Source organism: Prionailurus viverrinus, chromosome D1 (genome assembly GCF_022837055.1).
Source record: "Prionailurus viverrinus isolate Anna chromosome D1, UM_Priviv_1.0, whole genome shotgun sequence".
NCBI classification, from domain to species: domain Eukaryota; kingdom Metazoa; phylum Chordata; class Mammalia; order Carnivora; family Felidae; genus Prionailurus; species Prionailurus viverrinus.
In genome coordinates this window covers 75,657,135-75,677,483 of record NC_062570.1, presented here as the reverse complement: position 1 = coordinate 75,677,483, position 20,349 = coordinate 75,657,135, and the positions used below count along the sequence as shown (strand labels likewise).

The 20,349-nt window shown below is 46.1% G+C and overlaps 1 protein-coding gene across 10 annotated transcripts in view; it reads right to left on the bottom strand.

Moving 5' to 3' along the window:
* NAV2 (neuron navigator 2) overlaps window positions 1-20,349 on the bottom strand; it is a 741,507-nt gene that overhangs the window by 257,061 nt on the left and 464,097 nt on the right. For all 10 annotated transcript variants that reach the window (XM_047878314.1, XM_047878316.1, XM_047878307.1 and 7 more), the window contains 2 exons: window positions 13,602-13,719; window positions 2,589-2,641 (listed from right to left, as the gene is read on the bottom strand). In XM_047878314.1, the coding sequence (XP_047734270.1) occupies window positions 2,589-2,641; window positions 13,602-13,719 (171 nt within the window). The remainder of the gene's footprint in view (window positions 1-2,588; window positions 2,642-13,601; window positions 13,720-20,349) is intronic.

The following is a 20,349-nucleotide window of genomic DNA, read 5'->3' as shown; positions in this document are numbered from 1 at the left end:
GGGGGCTGGGCCTCCTACCCACCAAAATCAAAGCTCTTGGCCCAACCCCCAGATTAGCTGATGGACTGAACTTGCCCCTTAAAAACTGGAAGAGCATTCATTCCTCCTGCTCTGAAACATCATTGTTTTTCTTTGGCTCCGTTACTCAAGGCCCCTGAAGAGTCCCTACTTTCTCAGGGAGTGAGCACATCAGCTCTGCTGATTATTTTCAGGGAGGTGCAGTTACCCTCTGAGCAGGTGCACTGCCCAAGTTCTCATCTCTCTGTAGGTCATCTCCCTTCTACCAACATGGTGCTCCCCACATGCTTCCCACTCGGTTTCCTCCAAATCTGTTATCACTGGCTGCCCTAAATAAAGCCTCCTTTGGAGTCTGACCTTCTAGGAACCCAGAAGTGGTGGCTCACCACTGTGCCACATCCCCAAAGGATGCTTCCCATGAGTAGAAATGCATTAACTCTGTATATGCCCATACGGATGCGCGCGCGCGCGCGCGCACACACACACACACACACACACACACACACACACACACACACACACAGGGGTCCTCGTAGATGGAACACCACCCATGCTGGTCTAAGGAGCACTTCCTGCGTGCTCTAGGGGAGCTTCTGCCATAGGCATTTGTCACAGTTCGTGATGTAGGGAAAATGACAATAGCCCTGTTGTCTTTGTCATCTTTCTCATTTCCTATAGAACAGAATGATTGCGGTGGCGGTTTTCACATTTTCCTGGACTCACATCCTGTATGAAATATTCTCTGCTTCGTTCACCACCAGACCGTGTCTGCCTCCCCGCCCTTACGCTGGAACTAATTATCACCGACAATTACAGGATTTTATATTCCTATGTTCAAAAAAAAAAAAAAAAAAAAAAAAAAAAAAAAAAAAAAGAACACAGGCCATAAAAAAACAATACTTTCACAGCTGAAAGAGTTAGAGAAGCCACAAAATTTCATCGGTGCCATGGTAGCATTTATAAATAACATTTTGCATGGAGAGCTAAATTTGCACCACGGAACCCGAGGTGGCAATATTATTTTATAATCTTGAAAGTGGACTTTAACACCTCCCACAGAAGGCGCAGAAAATACAGAAGTGCCAAAGAGAATAAAAGGTTCATTGCCTTCAAATACCAGGTCTACACATGCATCACAATGGGCTGGGACAAATGCATTGGTATCTTTCCCAGGGGAAAGTACTGCCTCTCTTTCGTGCGAAGAGAGGACCTGCATGTGTAAAATGCTTACCCTAAATTAAGTCTTCTATCTTCCACGTTTTCCCAATTATTAATATACTAGACAGCTGCAGTAGCTCTAACAAAAATAGCAGCCAAGCTTTTCCAAAAGTCAAAGCGGCCAGGGGAGATCTGCATGGGGACTTTCCTATGTAAGGAGTGGTTGCTCTCTGGAGCAAACCAACAGAAAAAAATCTCCAGTGAAAGGACAAAAAAAAAAAAAAAAAAAAAACCAACCAAAACAAACAGAAAACTTGTTTCAAAACGTAAACTGAAAAATGACTCCCATCACACCACACACAGTCCTCTTTATAGTAAAAAATAAAGGTCACCGAAAAGTCTGTCTGGCCGACTCATTGGCATTAACAACCCTGAAAATTAAGAAGTAAAACCAAGGATCGCCAATCACTTTGCTATACTTTGGAATGAGACTATCAAATTGTGTCAACTCAAAGGGAGTAGGGGGAGGTCAGAAAAAACAGATTATGCCTTTTTTTAGTTTTAGATTTCTGAAAGCAAATTAAGGTCCTGGAAAAAAAAAAAAAAAGAAAAAAGTTGCCCTTAAATTGCCACCTTCATATGTCAAGCAGGTAGGACCATCATCTTAACGAACTGATATGTACACAATTCGTGTCAACATTCACATCTGAAAAGCACGATGAAGGGAAAAACCAGGTATTAAGAGCACTGCAATTTAACGTGCTCTGACCTCAACAGTGATCATGAATTTTAATTCAAAGATTATGAGGACACATAACAAGAACAGATGTTAAAAGACTCATTTGTTTTTGTTTTTTTAACAGCTCTAATGTCAGAGCTTAAGCAGATCACACCAGAGAGAAGATCCCTTGTCAAGGTCACGTTAACAATGGTCTGGATAGTATCGTACACTTCACTTTTCCTGCCACCGTTCTGATTTCACATCATTCCAACCTTTGAAGGCAATCAGATCACATGCCCCCATTTCTGAGCAAGACGCCATGACCTCATCTGTGCCCTAGCACCATATACACAAACAGAAATCGCTGTGTGTCTTTGAGAAAGCAGAACTGAGTCCCAACAGTCCAAATTCTCAACAAGCGTAGGTTTGCACCAGGTCTGCATAATGTGTTTCTACAAGAAAGACAGGGAATGTGAAATGCTGACCTAAGACTCTGTAAAAATCACGGCCACTTTTTAGTAAATGCCAACAAATATCAGAGAGAAGCAGAACACGGCTGCTTGGAAATAGCTGTTAAGTTTATTAATATAATCCCTTAGAGTAAAGCTTACAGTGTGGCTGTTTCCAAGACGGTCACTATCATTGAGAGGAAGGGCTACTTCCTTAATATAAACAGCCATGTACCACTTACCATTTGTGATCTGTTCTTGGGACAGCCATTGATGTCTTCAATCTTCTCATTGGCTGAAAAAGGAAACACAAGTCAGAAAAATAAACAATCATCCCCAACACCTTGAGTAGTGATGTTCAGAACGCTTGAGGCCAACCAAGTCCTAAGGCCCATCCTGGGGTCTGTCCAATCAGCGCAGGCATGTGAAACGCTGAGCCGCAGCTAGCAAGCTTCAGGACTTACTCATCCAGCCACCGTCCCCCAGGGACAGCTGGGGCAAGGTCGTCGGCATCTAAAGCAGAGACAACTGCATTGACGACAGTCTTGGAGCACTGGGACATCACAGAAATGTGTGGAGACTGGGAAACAGAGCTCTGATTATGCTTTCGGCTCTTAGACAGCTACGACCTCCCCACAGAAGATAGGACGGTTCAGAGTGGGTCAGTCCAGCTAGAACTCCACTCCTGGGGACAAAAGGCACAGATGAAGTATCTTACCTCATCCTTTCCTTTTACTTAATTCAAACAAAATTAACTCCAGTGTAGTTAACATACAGCATTATAGTTTCAGGGGTACGATATAGTGATTCAACAGTTCTGTACATGACTCAATGCTCATCGCAACAAGTGCACTCCTTAATCCCCATCCCCCGCCCACCTCCCATCTGATAATCATCAGTTTGTTCTCTGTAGTTGAGTCCATTTTTTGGTTTTGTCTCATTTTTTACCTTTTGTTTCCTAAATTCTACCTGAGTGGAATAATGTGGGATTTGTCTTTTTGATTTTTTTCACTTCGCATTATATTCTCTAGCCCATGTCGCAAATGGCAAGATTTCATTCTTTATGGCTGAATAATATTCCATTGTGTGTTTGTCCATCTTTATCCATGCATCTGTCAATAAAGATTTGGGCTGTTTCCATGGTTTGGCTATTGTAAATAATGATGCCATAAACATAAGGGGGCATGTATCCCTTTGAATTAGTGTTTTTGTAGTCTTTGGGTAGATACCCAGTAGTGCCGGATCGTATGGTAATTCTATTTTTATTTTTTTGAAGAACCTCCATCCTGTCTTGCAGTGGGGCTGCACCAGTTTGCATTCCCACCAATAGTGCACAAGGGTTCCTTTTTCTCCACATCCTCACCAACACTTGTTTCTGGTGTTGTTGGTTTTAACCATTCTGACAGGTGTGAGGTGATCTCATTGTGGTTTTGATTTGCATTTCCCTGGCGAGTTGAGTACCTTTTCATGTGTCTGTTGGCCGTCTCACCTCATCTTTAGCCAGAAATGCTAATATTGCTTAATACAAATAGGATTACTAATAATCCTATTCCCAGAGTGGTAGCACACAGAGAAAATAAGAGAGCCAGACTTAAAAGGGATGCATCCCAGGCCACATAGTGAGTCCAGGTTAGATCTGAAACACACTCCTAAAGTCATAATAGCACCTGGCTATTTAGAGAAGTGGGAGAAAGAGGTTGTGTTAAATTAACTGGAAGTCAATCCCAGTGACAAGGAAGAAAAGCCCAGGTTCCCACAGTGAAGTAAGGAGGAATCCCTATAAGACACAGCCCAAGCTATCTATGGTGGGTGCAGGGGGGTTTCAGTTTGCCACAGCAGCACTACATAAAAGCAACATATGTAGAGGTTGGGGCACTAGCTTTGGGAGGCAAAGATACCTCCACGTTTGAATCTCAGATCTATAGCTTCTTAGCTGTGTGATCTCAGCCATGTCCCTCAACCTCTCTGGGCCACAGGTTCCCCATCTAATAGGATGGAGCTAATACTACCTGCTTTAGAGGAAGAGCTATGATAGACTATAGGATGCCAGAAAAATACTTCATGCAGTGCCTAGCACACAGTATGTATCCTACAAATGGCAGCTATCATTTACCCAATAATACATACCATCTATGTAAAGTATGTAAGATATGAATTTCCTTTCTGAAGTCTCCATCTGAGTTAAGCCCACAAACTCAGCTAGGAGTCCACAGTCAAGCACTGAGGTTCTGCTGCCTCTGGGAAGCCCCTGTAAGCTTCCTCCCCAGTCCCTTTGGTCCTTTTACTTAGGGTCCCCACCCCTAGAAGAAGAAAGCACATGCAAGTCTGTGTTCTCTCAGCACTGTGTACCTTCCTCTGTTTTGGTCTGAATCATTTAAGGTGTAACTCCTTTTCTGGTCTCCACCAGCTATGCTGTTGAAAGCCTGGCAGACCTACAGATTTTGGTTTTCACATTTGTGTGTTTGGGGCTCAAGAAGTGCTTACACAATCAAATTTCAAAAACAAACAATCATGTCAGATTTTAATGAATATGATGCCAAAAATCCCCATCAAGAGGAAAGATATTAAAAACTATCTGAAAAGAATAACCAAATCAAAGTGTCCCAAGCTCCAATTTTAGAACTCCTGAATCTAATACATAATACAGCTCAGCATTACCTCAATTGGACTCCCCCCCCCCCCACCCCTCTGGTGTCCTCTACTTCGAGAAAGAAGGGAGAAATAAAGCTAGTGTCCAGAAATTGTTTAAGGGAGAAGTGGGGGAGAGGGGAAAATGGGGAATGGGCACTGGGTGTTGTATGGAAGCCAATTTGACAATAAATTAAAAGAAAAAAATTGTTTAAAAATCTCATTCCTAGGAGATAGTCTGGTTAGTATACATTCAGCCTAATCTACACCTTCTTTAGAATTTGCTCAGGCTAACAGATACTCCACTCTATGATCTACCTTAGAAGATGTCAATCTTCAGAAATCCAACTCTTTTAAGAACAGTGGGATAGACATTTTAGGAAGCCTTTTCTACCCGTTTCCCTTACCCCCAAAAGAGGTGCCATAAAGCCTTTAAAAAGCACATAAGAAATGCCCAGTGAATGGGATGACTCATGGGTATCGGTTCTTTAGTTCACCAGAAAATGACAGAATTACAATCAGTCAGAATAGGTCACTAGCATGTCAGCTCCAGAAGAACAAGCTTTATCATCTGCTTCCTATTGTAACCCCAGAGCTTAAGACAGTGCTGGTCACACAGAAGCCAACTCAAATATTTGTTGAAAGGAGCTAAGGAATGAGTATTCTGAACGCTTCAAAGAATCAAAGTTTTACTGCCTATTCGGAGGCAATGGTCTTTTCACTTGTCAATACAGAGGCACATACTAAAGATGAAAAAAAAAAAAAAAGATCCTGGACAAATGGCATGCCTTCAAACAAGGGAAATTATGGCAGGCCTGCACTCAGACCCTGGGTTTTGATATACAACAATGGAGAATAAATACGTCGCTTCTGAGAATCCAGGCCGCTCAAGGTATCTTCCAATTGGATACTCATGATGGCCAAAGGCATAAGTCATTAGATTCTGATCAATACCCAGTTCAGCATTAGGTCATTAGTGCTCATTCAAGTAAAGGATGGATAACTGCAATCTTAGGAAATCATTTTAAAGATTCTTTATATACCATCTAGATAAAAATGCCAAAGGACTTGGTCTAATTGTTACTCTACTTCCTTGTTGTAGTCTGTCACCTAAACCACAGTCAGGTGCTGCCTGAATTCAAATACTGCAGCTCCTAGGAGCTTAATGCCACTTTACAACATTAGAAATACACCAATGGAGTGGAGCCTATGGATGACCACTCTAAAGAATATGCGGGAAGAGATCAACTAAATGCTTAAGCCCAAACTCAAAAAGCTTAATAAAAATGCAAAAAAAATATCTTGAACCTCCTAATTCCCAATTTCATGTAATTTAAATACTTCTCCTTTGCTTAAATTCTCAAGAATTTCCATAACTGTCATAAATACTCAGAGCAATAACAGCAGTTCTGATTCTGCCGAAAAGGAAGAAGAACTTGGTTAACTTGTGGTAGGGGGTCTTTGGCGGCAACACAAAAGTAGATAACCAAAGAAGCAAAGGCATTTGTCCCCAAAGTCTTCAACTACGATTCAAACTAGCATCCCTAAGTGCCAGTGCCCATTTATGTATTCTAGCAGGTTCAAGACCTTCTCAATCCATGAATGTGGTAACCTGCCTGCACACAAGGTGACAAGTTATTAATTGGAAAGCTTCAGTGCACTTTTCAAGTAAGGAGAGTGGCATCAGTTCATTGCTTTCCAGCGGACTTCTTTGGAAGGGATGAGAACATTTCATATGCATCCATGCACAGGGCAGCTGGCAGCCCGGCCAACAGGAGAGAGAGAAACTGGCTGCCCAGAAAGGCAGAGGACTTACCCAAAGACACACAACAGTAGCAGGTCATCAATGGAAAGAGGGCACAATCCTCGGTGTTGTCTGAATTTCCTGGTTGTGCTCAGAGGCCACCCAAATGGTGATGGAAAATGGGCTGCTATCAGCTCTCGTCACCTCTGATGGGAAATCTCTTCCCCTATCCTCTGTCCTTGCTTCCTCCTCTCCAATCCTCTTTTGTTCATCCTATTTCCCTCCTTCTCTCTCCTTTCATCCCTGCCTCCCACCCCTTTTCCCCTACCCTCCTTCCACCCCCTTCTGGCATTCTCCCTGAGTGACAGCAATGTAAGCTGGAGGAGGGAGGCCTGTCTCTCCCTCTTGATTCATGCTGTTTATCCTGGCCTCGTAAACCTCTCTAATAACTCATGGCGATGGCACCGTGATGGGCTGGCAGGCAACTGCCGGCTTTGGGCAGCTCATGACTCCAGAAGATAATCACACTAATAAGAGGTTGAACAGAGACCGGACCCTCGGTCACGGAAAGCAGGACACGAAAGGCAGGAGGGAAAGATCCATTGCTGCCTAAAGGGCAGAAGCGATGGTATGAAAGCGTGGGCTCCAAATCCTCCCACTACCCGAGAAACCCAACTCCTGGGATAGGTAGACAGACCCTAGAATTGATCTCTCCGGGGTAGCTGAAGACTCAGGAGCAGTGTCTATGGTTAACACTTCAGGGTTCCCTTCAAGCCACACATCTGATCATGGCACTCCCCGCTGTGAAAAATTAACTCTTCAACCACTATCCTCGGTGCTAAGGCAGAAGCCCAGAATTCGCTGCCCTGTGCCTGGCAGCCTGCCTGATTTTGCCTCGTTGACCCTTTGGCTCTCTACCCCCCAAGCATCTCTGCACACTCTTCATCTGCCAGGAATGCCCTCCCGACTGCTCCACCTAGCTAACTCCAAGTTTGAGGTCTTGGCTTAAAGGTAAAGTCCTCAAGGAACCCTTCCTTGATTCTACCCCCTATACTCTATCATGGGTCAGGTCTCACAGCACCACTGGTCCTCAATCATTATGTATTATACTCCCCGGCCTAGATAGGGGTTGTCCTCTCAAAGGGACCATCTTTCTGCTTGTAAGTTTTGATGGGCCTGCTCTTATTTATCTATCATTTTTCGAATTTGTTTTGAGAGAGAGAGAGAGAGAGAGAGAGCGAGTGCATGTGCAACCCATGAGCACAAGCAGGAGAGGGGCATGGGGAAAGGGAGAGACAAAATCCTGAGCAGGCTCCACACTGTCAGTGTGGAGCCCGATGTGGGGCTCGAACTCATGAAATGCAAGATCATGACCTGAGCCGAAACCAAGAGCCAGTCAGGTGCCTCTGATGGGCCTTCTTTTCAATGTGTTCTTTTCTCTACTTTGAAGTAACTTCACGCTGACAGAAAAGTCACAGGAATAGTACAGAAAATCCACATATACCATCCATTCTCATCTCCTCCCTCCCTCTCCTCTGTATGTATGTATGTGTGTATATTTTTCTGAAATCATTTTAGACTACATAGATCATGTCCTTTGCCCCTTATACTTAACTAACATCCTTGTTCTTTGCAAATATATACTATCTCATGGTACAATTAGAACATTCCAATTGTGCCAACTGCCTTAAAAATGTCCTTTATAGCATTTTAGTCCCCTAATCAGGATCTAGTAGCACATTTAGTTGTCATAGCTGTTAAATCTCCTTTATATTGGAACAATTTCTCAGCCTTTGGCCTTCACAGAAGTGATAGTTTTGAACAATATAGGCTTTTTTTTTTTTTTTTTTTTTGGTAATAAAGTTCTACAATTGGAGTTTGTCTAAGATTCCTCATGATTAGTTTCAGGCTTTCCATCCCTGACTGGAATTCAACATAAGTGATGTTATGTTCTTCTCAGGGCATCACATCAGCAAGCACAGGACATCCATCTACCCCTTGCCAATGATACAATTTTGATCTCCTGGTCATGACACCTGGATACTCCCCTGTGTGGATACCTTCCCCATACAACTAATAAGCCATCAGCGGAGAGACACTTTGAGACCATGCAAATAGCTTGCCCCTCAAACTTTCTCCTCCAGATGTCAGCATCCATGGATTCTTGCCTTAACTAATCTTTACCATCATGGTTGCAACTTCCTCTATATTTGTTAGTCAGTGTTCTCCAGTACAGCGAAGTCCGGTCTTCTCCCGATAGATGTTTCTGTCAGTACAGATTCCTATGCCTATTATATAGGAATTCCTAGTTTATTTCACAGTTCTAATCCACAACTGTCCTCAATTTTGAGGCTCCTGGCTCAGATTACGGTCATTCTTCATAGCCACGGAGGGTACAACTAGCACTTACAGGGAGATACTACCAAGGAGGGTGGATTTTGACCTAGTCAAAGAAAAGGTTCAGAAGGATTCCATATCGCCATCAACAGAACTAGCTGATTGGGGAAGTAGTAAGCTGCCCATCACAGGAAGTATTTAACTGTTGACTGCTCTTTCTAGAAAAAAAAAACATGTCTCAGGTTGGGGCTTTTAGAGATCCCTTCCAAACCTTTGAGTTGAGACCTGAGACAGAATCCTGGAAAGGAAGAGAGCATGACATCTAGTTTAGAGGCATATTCAGAAGAATACTAATGGCTGACAAGGGAAAACATCCAGCCACCCGTTGGACACAATCCAACCAGGCTTGTAGAAGCAGGAGCTGCGATGAGTGAAAGTCTAATCCCTAGTCCTCTTGATTTTTCTTGACCATCATTGCACACCGGCCGCCATGTTAAATGCCAGGAGCCGAAAAAAACCACTCAGACCCAGGCCCAACACAGAAACCAATGGAATGATAGAGGAGAGTCCCTCCAGCTCTGCGTGGGGGAGCTAGGGAAGATAGGGACTTTTCCAGAATGAGTGGGGGCTCATCAGCCAAAACAACTGCAACACCAAAATTCTGTCCAGCACACAACAGACTCCAATTCTGGGAAAATCTTAGACCAACAGGGATACACACGCACATATGCGTATGTTCAATACATACACACATATGTATGTACCTTTTTACATTTTATTTTATGTTTAAAATTTTTTTTTCAACGTTTATTTATTTTTGGGACAGAGAGAGACAGAGCATGAACGGGGGAGGGGCAGAGAGAGAGGGAGACACAGAATCGGAAACAGGCTCCAGGCTCTGAGCGGTCAGCCCAGAGCCTGACGCGGGGCTCGAACTCACAGACCGCGAGATCGTGACCTGGCTGAAGTCGGACGCTTAACCGACTGCGCCACCCAGGCGCCCCTACATTTTATTTTAAAGGACACGTGTGGGAGAAGGCATGGACTTCAAAGTAAAGAGTACAATTGGTCAATAGTTCAGGATCCTGGTCAGAAAACGCCACTCCCCTCCTGCACCAAGAGATGGGTATTCACAAGACCCTCAAAGATTAAATGCTCTGAACTGGCTGATAAACAATCTAGAGTAGTCACATAGAACTCCTACGTGTACCTATCTTTTCAGCTCCTCACTTTCTGGGTCTCTGTCCTCTACACACAGAGCACAGGGTGTAAGCCCAGTAAAGTCCAGGGCAGAGACAGAGGTGCTAATGCCCGCCTTGCTCATAGAGTCCCCAGCAGAACCGAGCCTCGCTTGGAGGGTCGAGGGAAAGCAACCTGGGGGCCTCACAGGCAGCCGGCCGCTGGGACTAACGAGAGGCCCTGAAACTGGTTCAGTGGCTTAGGCCTAGAAAGGTCACTGTCTAGGCAAATTCATATCATCTCAATACATTCAGGGAAGCCTCCCCGTGAGCAAGGATAAAAACTGTGCTGGCAGACATTTCCGTAGCACCATACTTCGTCAATTCTGGACACCCGTGCTACCGTTCACCTCTTCTGAGCCCTGACAGACCTAACGCATCTATCATGCGCACTCTAACATGGATACCAAAGCCTCGTCATCCTCGTACTCATACCTTTCTAGAGGGCGGTTACCAGGAACACTGGTTTCCAAACACGTTTCATGTTCGATACCTACCTTGCACTTCCTAAGACTGCTACAAAAATCAGGCCATGCCTATTTTAAAGACAGAGAAACAGAGGCAGGGGAGGAAAAGGGCTCGGAGGGCCCACGGTTGGAAGCAAGGAAGCTGGGATGAGAGTGAGGCCTCTTGGTTTCACCCTTTCCCCTTTATCTCTTGCTCCCAGGGCTGGAAGCAGAGAAGGTCCTGGCAGAAATCCTGCACCGCCCCGAGATTCAGCCACAGTCGTGCTGCTAATGTATCGAATGGGACACGGCTGATGTGGAGATCAAAACTCCATTCAAGTGCAAGTCCTCTCTTCTCTGAGGACCTCACCAAGAAGATGCTGCTCTTTCTTCCAAGTTACAGGCCTTGCACACTTGTCTCTTTATTCCTAGCTTGGAGCACAATGCTGGCACACAGTCAGGACTCCAGAAAGAGTTACTAACACGAAGTGAAAGGAGGTAGATTCTTGTACTGGGTTCCGTGTCTAGATTGAGAGGGGAGATATATGATATGGCAGAACAAGGAACAGAAGCTTTAGAAGCAAAATAACCCAGGTTAGAATCCCCTTGCAGACTAGTTGGGTAATACTGAGCTGAGACTCAGTGAGCCTCAGTTTTTGCAACTGTAAAATGGGGTGAATCTCACCTACTTTGTAGGGATGTTGAGGAAACGGAAAGAAATTTGTCAAAGACTAGCACGAGTGATGAAGAGTGCGAGGAAGAAAAAATAGGTTCCAGTCCAAGATGGCCACAGAGGAAGAGGGAAGGGGAGGGGGTGGAAAAGGCAAAATGGGTGAAAGGGAGTGGGAGATACAGGCCTCCAGTTACAGAATGAATGAGTCATGGGGATAAAAGGCACAGCATAGGGAATATAGTCAATAATAATACAATTGCATTGTATGGGGACAGATCGTAGCTACACCTGCGGTGAGTATAACAAAGGAGTTGAGTCACTATGTTGTACACCTGAAACGCACGTGACATTCAGGGTCAACAATTCTCAGAAAAGTTTGTGGGGGGAAAAGCGTGGGAGGAGAAAGAGATGAAAAGGAATAAGTGTAGTGGACAGACTTCTAGAGGACCCCCAACTCTCCTCCCACTCAGCTTCGAGCCCTTGTACCGTCCCCTTGCATCGAGTAGGACAGGACCTGCGATTTGCTTTTAACCAACAAAATATGGCAAAGGACACGGGATGTCACTCCTACGATCATGTTACATCGTAGATGACAAATTGCTAGCCAACTTGCTCTAGAAACTTTCTCCCTTTCTGGCGTTGAAAAAAATGAAAGCAACCACACTGGCAGCAGGAGGGGGTGGGCACCTGGGTGGCTCAGTTGGTTAAGCATCCGACTTCAGCTCAGATCATGATCTTATGGTTTTTGAGTGCAAGCCTCACATCGGGCTCTCTACTGTCAGCTCAGAGCCCACTTCGGATCCTCTGCCTCCCTGTCTCTCTGCTCCTCCCCTGCTCACTCACACGTGTGTGCTGTCTCAAAAATATATACAGACATTAAATTAAAAAACAACCACACTAAGAGATGCACATGGCAAGGAGCCGAGAGGGATTTCTGAGAGCTAAGACTTCCAGCCAACAGTAAGAAATCAAGACTTACCTCCTATAACTGCAAGGAAGTGAATCCTGCCAACACTGAGTGAACCTGGTCCCCTCCCCGTGTGAGGACCCAGCCCAGGCCTCCGTGTGAGGAAACCTCCGTGTGAGGACCCAGCCCAGGCCTACATCTTGACTGCAGCCTTGCAGAGGCACCGACCAAGCCGTGCTTGCATTCCAACCCCCAGAAACCACGAGACGATACGTACATGCAAAGTGTGTGGCCATGTGTTACATGGCAAGAGGCAGCTAACACAAGCAGGGGAAGACAGAGAAGGGGAACCAGGCTCAAGCTCATCTTAAGAAACCCATCTTAGGACATCAGGGACCCTTGTATCTGAGTGGCAGCAGTTCTCCAAAAGTCATCAGCCAAGGCCAGCTTGCCTATGTTTTTAGGTACGATCTCCACAGATGTGAGCAGGGCTACAACTATTAAAGGCCACTTTTCTCACACTGGAACGATAAGCAACTCTTCCAAAACAACACATGCCCAAGGGGCTGGGGTTTCTGTCCTTATGCCTTTTCCCTGGGCATGAGGCAGCCACAGAAGCTGCCAGCGACAACAATCAGCCTAATGTCATCTAATTGACCTCCTGCCTCCTGAGTCTGAGCTCTCAAGCAGGGATGCAGGGGGCACTTCCCTTAAGTCTTTAAGGCTGGAGGCAGAGCTGTGCCCAGCCTGTGCCTGCCTTCCCAGGGAGAGCCCTCTCTCCCAAGCATGCGGCCCCAGCTCCCTTCCCCCAGTATTAAAACCAAAACCAACCTTCTGCAAAATTCAATCCTTTGATTTCTCAGTCCCAATTAAAGTTGGCAGGACTAAACCAGTCGAGTGGTACATTTTTTTGTTTTTGGTATTTACCAAATATTTGGAAATATTTATTTCCAAAATAACCCGTTAAAAAAAAATACCATCAGAGGGGGGAAAGGAAAGCCAGACAGATCAGGGGCAAGAAAGGGACAGAGAGCCCTCCCCAAACCACCAGCACTTCCCTCCAGCCCTTCTCAGAGCATCAAGGGGGTCCTCTTATCGGAAAAAGCAAGCTGGCACCCACGACCCCCAAGCACAAAACAGAATCGAATAAATGGTCAACCCACGTGGCAGAAACACTGTATTCTCCTGAGATTTCAGTGTGCCATGCCCCTTGCCCAGCTCAACAACCCCTTCTAGGTCTCCACCCTAACTCCTCAATCCCCGACGTAAAACCCACTCTTACCCACAACCTGGATAATCTGAGCCAGGAGGACACCGTCTGTCACATCTTGCTGGAGGTCCTTGATGAGACGTTTGTGGCCCGACTTGGCTAAATAATGATTGGCCCAGTCCGTGTAGATCTGCAAAAACAAAAACAAAAACCAAAGAGGCAACTTTAGGAACCCGCTCAGATCCTATCCCGTGTCAGAGGCAGCTGCTGGGGGCTGCGCAGCAGCCAGGGTCCCACCAGCTCGCTACCCTGGGCCAGCCGGTGCCATTAACATGCAGAGCCTCGTGCTGAGGGCCATTCAGCTACCCATAGCCGGGCTTTCGCCTATTGAGAGCTCTGCCATCAAGAGGCAGGGAAAAGCTAAAGAAAGCTTCAAAGCATGCAAAGGCCTGAATGGGATGGGGACACAGAACTCAACAGTCTGCTCCAGACGGCTTTGAGAGGCAGTGCCTCTAAAGGCAAGAGAAGCCTCCCCCGCCCCACCGCCATCACCCCCCTTCCCCCCGCCCCTGCCCATCTTTTTCTCTTTATTGAGAAAACGTATGGGGAGGTTACCACCCAACAGGCATCTTTTAATGGGCCATTTCAGGGTAAGGAGGGCTATTGAGTTAGCGGAGCTCTCAGGAGCCTGGGTCCCTTGTAAAGAAGCCAAGTACACAAACACAGAGCCCCTCAATTACTCGTGTGTGAGTGGCGTTATTTACGGCCTCACGATCGCCTCGAATGTAATCGGTTTCATTTAAAAGCCCAGCATCATTTTCACTGTTGGGATTCTGTGACTAATAAGAATTTTAAAAACCCAGCAAATTCTGACATATTTAAACACAGCACTGGTGCACACAGCATCCTGAAAGGCAGAGGCTAGGTCACCCATGGGATCAGGAAAGCAGACCCCCTTCGGGGACATACAGACCTGCTCCTGTCACAGAACTGTCACTACAAGAGAATCTTTTCTTGCAGAACAGCACAAGAAAACTCACCTGAGATCTTTCTCCCTAACTGGAAAAAAAAAAAAAAAAAAAAAAAGGCCAAAACACAAAATTAGACACCTCGTCAATTTTGAGTGCTAGGTTCCACAGATTTGTGAGTCTACGGAGGGACATGTAGGCCCTATAGATCGGCACCCTTTCTTCTCCCCTACAGGGATACGAACAAATGACTGCTCAAAAGAGAATACTGTACCCCTGCTGGTCCATCTATAAGTAACAAGTTCACATACTAACTCCCATGACGTCTCCACCCAAATGGAGGTGATCACTGTATCTCCAGCAGGCCTGCTCGGGGATCTTGTGTGTGACTTCTAGAGCAGGGGGAGCCTTCCCCTCATCCTGGCTCTCTTCCATTCTATTCTTCCAATGGGCCCAGAGCAATCTCAAGCAATGGGGCACTGCCCCTTGAGGCTCGTAAAATGGGACAACAGGCCAGGGCCTGGAATCACAGAGTGGACCCGTTAGGGAGCCTCATTCTAAAACGGGCAAGGCAGAGAAGCACTTCCTACTTCATCAAGAACAGGGGACAGACACCCCCTGGCTATTCCCACCCCCAACCTCAGAGCTGGGTCTTCCACCGCAGAGACCCACGAGCTGAAGAGGTACGCCGCAGGATGATTCTGTGTCATACCTCGGTCCAAGGCATCTAATCCTTAAATCCATGTTACCTTCCTGCCCTAGGATTCTCAAGTTGTCAGAGATCAAAAGCCTAATAAAGCAAGATCATTTTCGATTCTGTGATCACCGAGAAAGCGAAGGACATGGGGAGACATCTTGGTCATTTTACGGCCAGTCCTAAATGCCAGTGATTATTAGATTGTTAAGAGGGAGAGAAAAAACATGAGAAGGGAAAGAGGCAGCCCCGGGTTCAAGTCCCAGTTCTGGAGGTTCCATGGGGTAGGGATTTGGATCGCTTTTGTCCAGTGATGTGTCCAAGGTGCTTACAGCATTAGCACATAGTTCTCAATACGTGTCTGTGAAGAATGGATGAAGGACCTCAGGCAAGCTCTTTAACCTCACTGAAGCTAGTTTTTCTTAGCCATGAAATGGGATCAACACCATCTACTTGTCAGTTATTATGAGGACTGAGTGATAAAACATTTTTTTTTTTAAAAAAAGGATTTATGCACAGTAGGAGCTTAATAAATGACCTATAGTGCCTACTGTATACCAGGCACCAGTATAAACACTTTGCACATATTAATTCATTTAATACTTATTCTAGGAGGTGGATACCATTGTTAGGTCTATTTTTTTTCCCAGAGAAATGTGAAACGTAGAGAGGTAAACTAACTTGTCTGAGGTAACAAGTGGCAGAGCCAGGATTTGAACCCAGGCTGACTGGCTCTGTAATCCCTTAGACATTCAACAATGCTCCTTCTCTGAATACAAATACAAATGTTATTCCTAGCTTTTACCTTATCCATGACACCCTCCTACGGACTCTAGGCTCATTCCCCTATTCAGTTATGTTCCGGCTGAAAGAACTGAACAATAAATAAACAAAAACCCAAAGCCTAGTTCTATCCCTTGCTGTCTGAATGCCCCGGGGCAAGTTACTCAACTTGTCTGAGCTTCAGTTTACTCAGCTGTAAGATGGGCATAAGAAAGACTACTTCAGAAAGCAGTTATGAAGACTTTTACATCTAAAGGGCATAGCATCTGCCACATGCTAAGTGTTCAGTAAATATTTAGAAATGTGGCTCCCAGCATTATGAAATGGGCCAGAACAAAATCAGCCCAGCCTCTCCCCTGAACCTCCAGGACACAGATGACTCAGGGACTCCTTCTCCTTCTCCCTCACAAGGTAGAATTTCAGGAGTGAACCATCCACCATCTGGAATCACAAACTATGACGGACTGAAAGAAAAGGAGGTCAGAGATTGACCAGGCTGGTTCCTAGAGCCAAGCTCCCTTCCCCAGCTAGGAGATGCACCCAAGATGCCCTCAAGCACTACAGGGATCCCACAAGCTACGTCCGAAGGACTGTGGAAACATTCCAAAGCTTAAAGCCATCCACCCCAAGGTCATCAGCTGAGGGGAGAAGGGGTCATGGACAAGGATACTGCTGAGTGGGAGGTGATGCTGGTACCTCTTGCTCATTCTCTTCCTGGAAGTTAAAGGTACTTTAAAATAGATCTACTCTCCAAAACCAGTCTTCTGCGTGTCCACACAATCCAGCAAGAAATCAAGGTTAGGCAAACTTCTTTCAACAAGTATATGTGTGTACACACACACACACACATACACACTCACCTTGGAGCCATGGTGGGGCCATGTGGGTATCTGGAATACCAAGGAGAACTTCTACAGTGGTCAGAAATGGCTCTGCCGAAGAAGTGAGCTTCTCTACCCAAAAACTATGTAAAAGAAGAGCCTTTCTTTCACCTTAGCCTACCACACACCACTGCAACTTTGTCTTCCCAGAGCACAGCTCTAGGAAGCTGTGCTCCTGCTCAAAAAAACACAACTCATCAACAGCTCCCCACTTCCCACTGAATTCAAGTCTGGCTTTTCACACTGCTATTCAAGGCAGTCTGATCCACCCACTCTATCCCAGACCGTGCTCAACCCTTGCGGGGGAGGCGGTGTATGTGGAAGTTAAGAGGATAGGCTTTGGAAATGACCAAGTACAGCTGGCCCTCGGCCCTGGGCAAATGAATTTCCATTAACCTTTCTGTATCTCAGTTTTACCCTCCATAAAATGGGGATTATACCTAAGGTATTGTAAAACAGCTGGCAAACCGTGACCCAGGCCAAACCCAGCTGACCATCTGTTTTTTTGTAAACAAAGCTCTATTTGGAACACGGCCACACTCACTTGTCATCTTTGGATGCTTTCATGCCACAGTGGCACAGTTGAGCAGCTGTGACAGAGAACTTTTGGCCCGTAAAGCTTTAAATATTTACCATCCAGCTCTTTACAGAAAAGATTTGCCAGTGTTACAGGGACCGAATGAGAGACCACGCCCACCATACCAAGGGCTCAGTGGTCATGATTACCATCACCTTCAGGAAAACTTGACCCCACAATTCCCCATCTCTGAATTCACGCCATCCTATCTGCCTGAGCACCTCCACCAGGGTCACCTGGCAAGGCTCAATTTCTAGGTCAGTCCCTCCATGAAGTCACTCTGGATTTCCCGACTGCATCCTGAGCTACACACGATGCGGAGACTGTAGATAAGACGTACGTCGGTGCCATCTTCCCACCTTTACCACCAGATGTGGGCAGAGACCATGCATGTCCCGCCCATCTTTGCTGCTCAGCAGTGCCTCCCTAGGTGCGGGCCCACAGCAGGGGGCCGTATGTGGTTGCCAAGTTGAGCTGAACACAGAGAAAGAGGGCAAATCTCCGGGAAACCAATTACATTGGAGATAAATAATAATGTAAGTCCTCAGCAAATCCTCAAACCAGGATTTCACAGCTCTTTATTGATTCAAACAGGAAGGGACAGAGAAAATAAATCATGCTGTGGCTCAAGCTCATTAATCAGGACCCATCCAATAAGAGTCATTAATTACCCGGAGTTTCCCCTCCCCTCCTTTCTCCCCAGCTCTCAACTTTTTAAAGAAGTCACAAGCAAACACCTAGATTCATTGTAAGAACCCATTTTTAGGGGCCAGGCTAAGCAGAGACATTATTCAGCCCCATCTCCCCACTTGCTCTTTCAGTAGCACATGCGTGGAGCACCATTCTTTCAAGGGGCACCCTTGGAAAATGAACTCACAACATCCCTAGTCATCGGACTCCATCAGCTTTGGCAACTCACAGAAATGGCAGCGATGCGTGTTTCAAAGATTTTAAGCCAGGGCTAGAGCACGCAGAGCTTCCTGCCCAAGCCTCAGCGTCCCAGAATCAGCTGTTCCAGAGCAACGCGGATGGAGAGCTCCACGGGTGTAAAGACTTGGGGGCTGCGGATGCTGCTACCCGGAGTGATCCTCGTTCTCCGAGCTTCCAGTGGCAATGGAGAAAAAAGGACCTCGTGGTAGGAAAGAGCGCAACCACCATTCCCACCTCCACCTCCAAATCAGATCATTCTAGAACAAAGCTCCAGAATAACTCTGCACTAGTACCTGAGGAGCCTTTCTCACTCGGTGCTTCATCTCACCAGCTGCCTCTTCCCCCACCCCCTCCTAACAGGAGAATCAGTACTCCAGAAGCACTCAGCGAGGGAGAGAAGCTGCTGTCAGAAGCTGGAAGAGATAAAAGGGGGAAAGCAGGCAATGACAGCTGAAGAGCGAATTCGTTTTGACTCACTTATTACCCCTGACAGAATTTCAAGGAGTGCGTCATTTGTTTGCTTATAAGCAATCATTCCGTATCCACATCATTCCGTATCACAGAGGCAGAAATCAAAGCAGGAAAATTTTGACAGATCAATTGAAGTCAAAAACCTGATTATTAGTTGTAACAAGAAAACCGATAATAATTGCACTACATTCAAACAGTGGGGATAATGTTGCTAAATTTATACAGCAATTAGCCCTCAGTGAAGGGGCGGGGGTAGCACTCCGCGAAACCCAAGAACAATTCCACTGAGGAACTGCACCAAAAGTTGGGGCCATTTACAACTCAGCTAGAAATCCCCAGACCAGTATGCTGGACAGCCTGATGGATCCAGAAGGCAGTGGGCAGGAGGACAGCCATTCCAGGAGAGAGACAATAGAACCAAGCTTTCAGAAGGAAGTGCCAAGGCGGAGATTAAAGTCAACCAGTCATGTAGCATCAGAGGTGGTTTCCAGTCAAGCAGGTGCAAAGGAAATGCTGCTGTTTGGCTACAGTTCAGTGGAGGTCTGGCTCCAGACTTTGGCCACGTCATCAACCCAGTATTTCCATGACGAGGCAGTATGTGATTAAATGGCTTAGTTATGATGGTTCTGAAGTAGAAAAACGATATTGCAACAACATCTAGAGCGCTCACCTAGTGCCTGAATACCACGAAGAATAACTATTCAATGACTAACAGTTTCAAGAAAGTCAAAACGTACCATCTGTTATCAAGGGCAAAGCTGGAAACACATTGACTGCTGCATCTCCGGCATCTAGCAAGGAGCATGGCACCTACCCCACACGTGCAGCCACATGTCCACAGGACCTTTAACTGCATGGGATGGGTGAGGGGCATCAGAGTAGCTGCTGACCTTTTCCCCCACACCCCCTCTCTCAATATAGACCTCTGCCTTGTTTAAAACCACTGCCTCGAGGGGTGCCAGGGTGGCTGAGTCGGTTAAGCACCCGATTTTGGATTTCGGCTCAGGTCATGATCTCATGGTTCATGGGACAGTGCTGAGAGCACGGAGCCTGCTTGGGTTTCTCTCTCTCTCCCTCTCTCTCTGCCCCTCCCCGGCTCAGGCTCACATGCTCTCTAAAGAGGTAAAAATTTAAAATAAATAAATAAAACCACTGCCTCAAAACAAACACTCAGGTGAAATGGTATCCCTACACACTGGAGAAAGAGGTGGCACACAGAGAAGTCAATCTCTTTGTTCAAGATCACACGGCACAGGAGAGGCCGGGCTGGACCAGTGGCCCTGCCCCCTGGTTTCAAGAGAAGAATCCAGTTCTGTTCTGCGTCCCCAGTGCTCAAAACATGCCCACCCTGAAGGGCAAGGACTCTCCTTCCATCCCCATCTCGGCCATCTGATGCATTACTCAGGTCGTTTGTGGTTTTTCCATCAACCACAGCCATCACGAGGGCAGGGTGTCTACACAAGGGCAGTCTCAGGAGCTGGCACGGACCAGGGCGGAGGTCTGGCTCTGCGTCTTA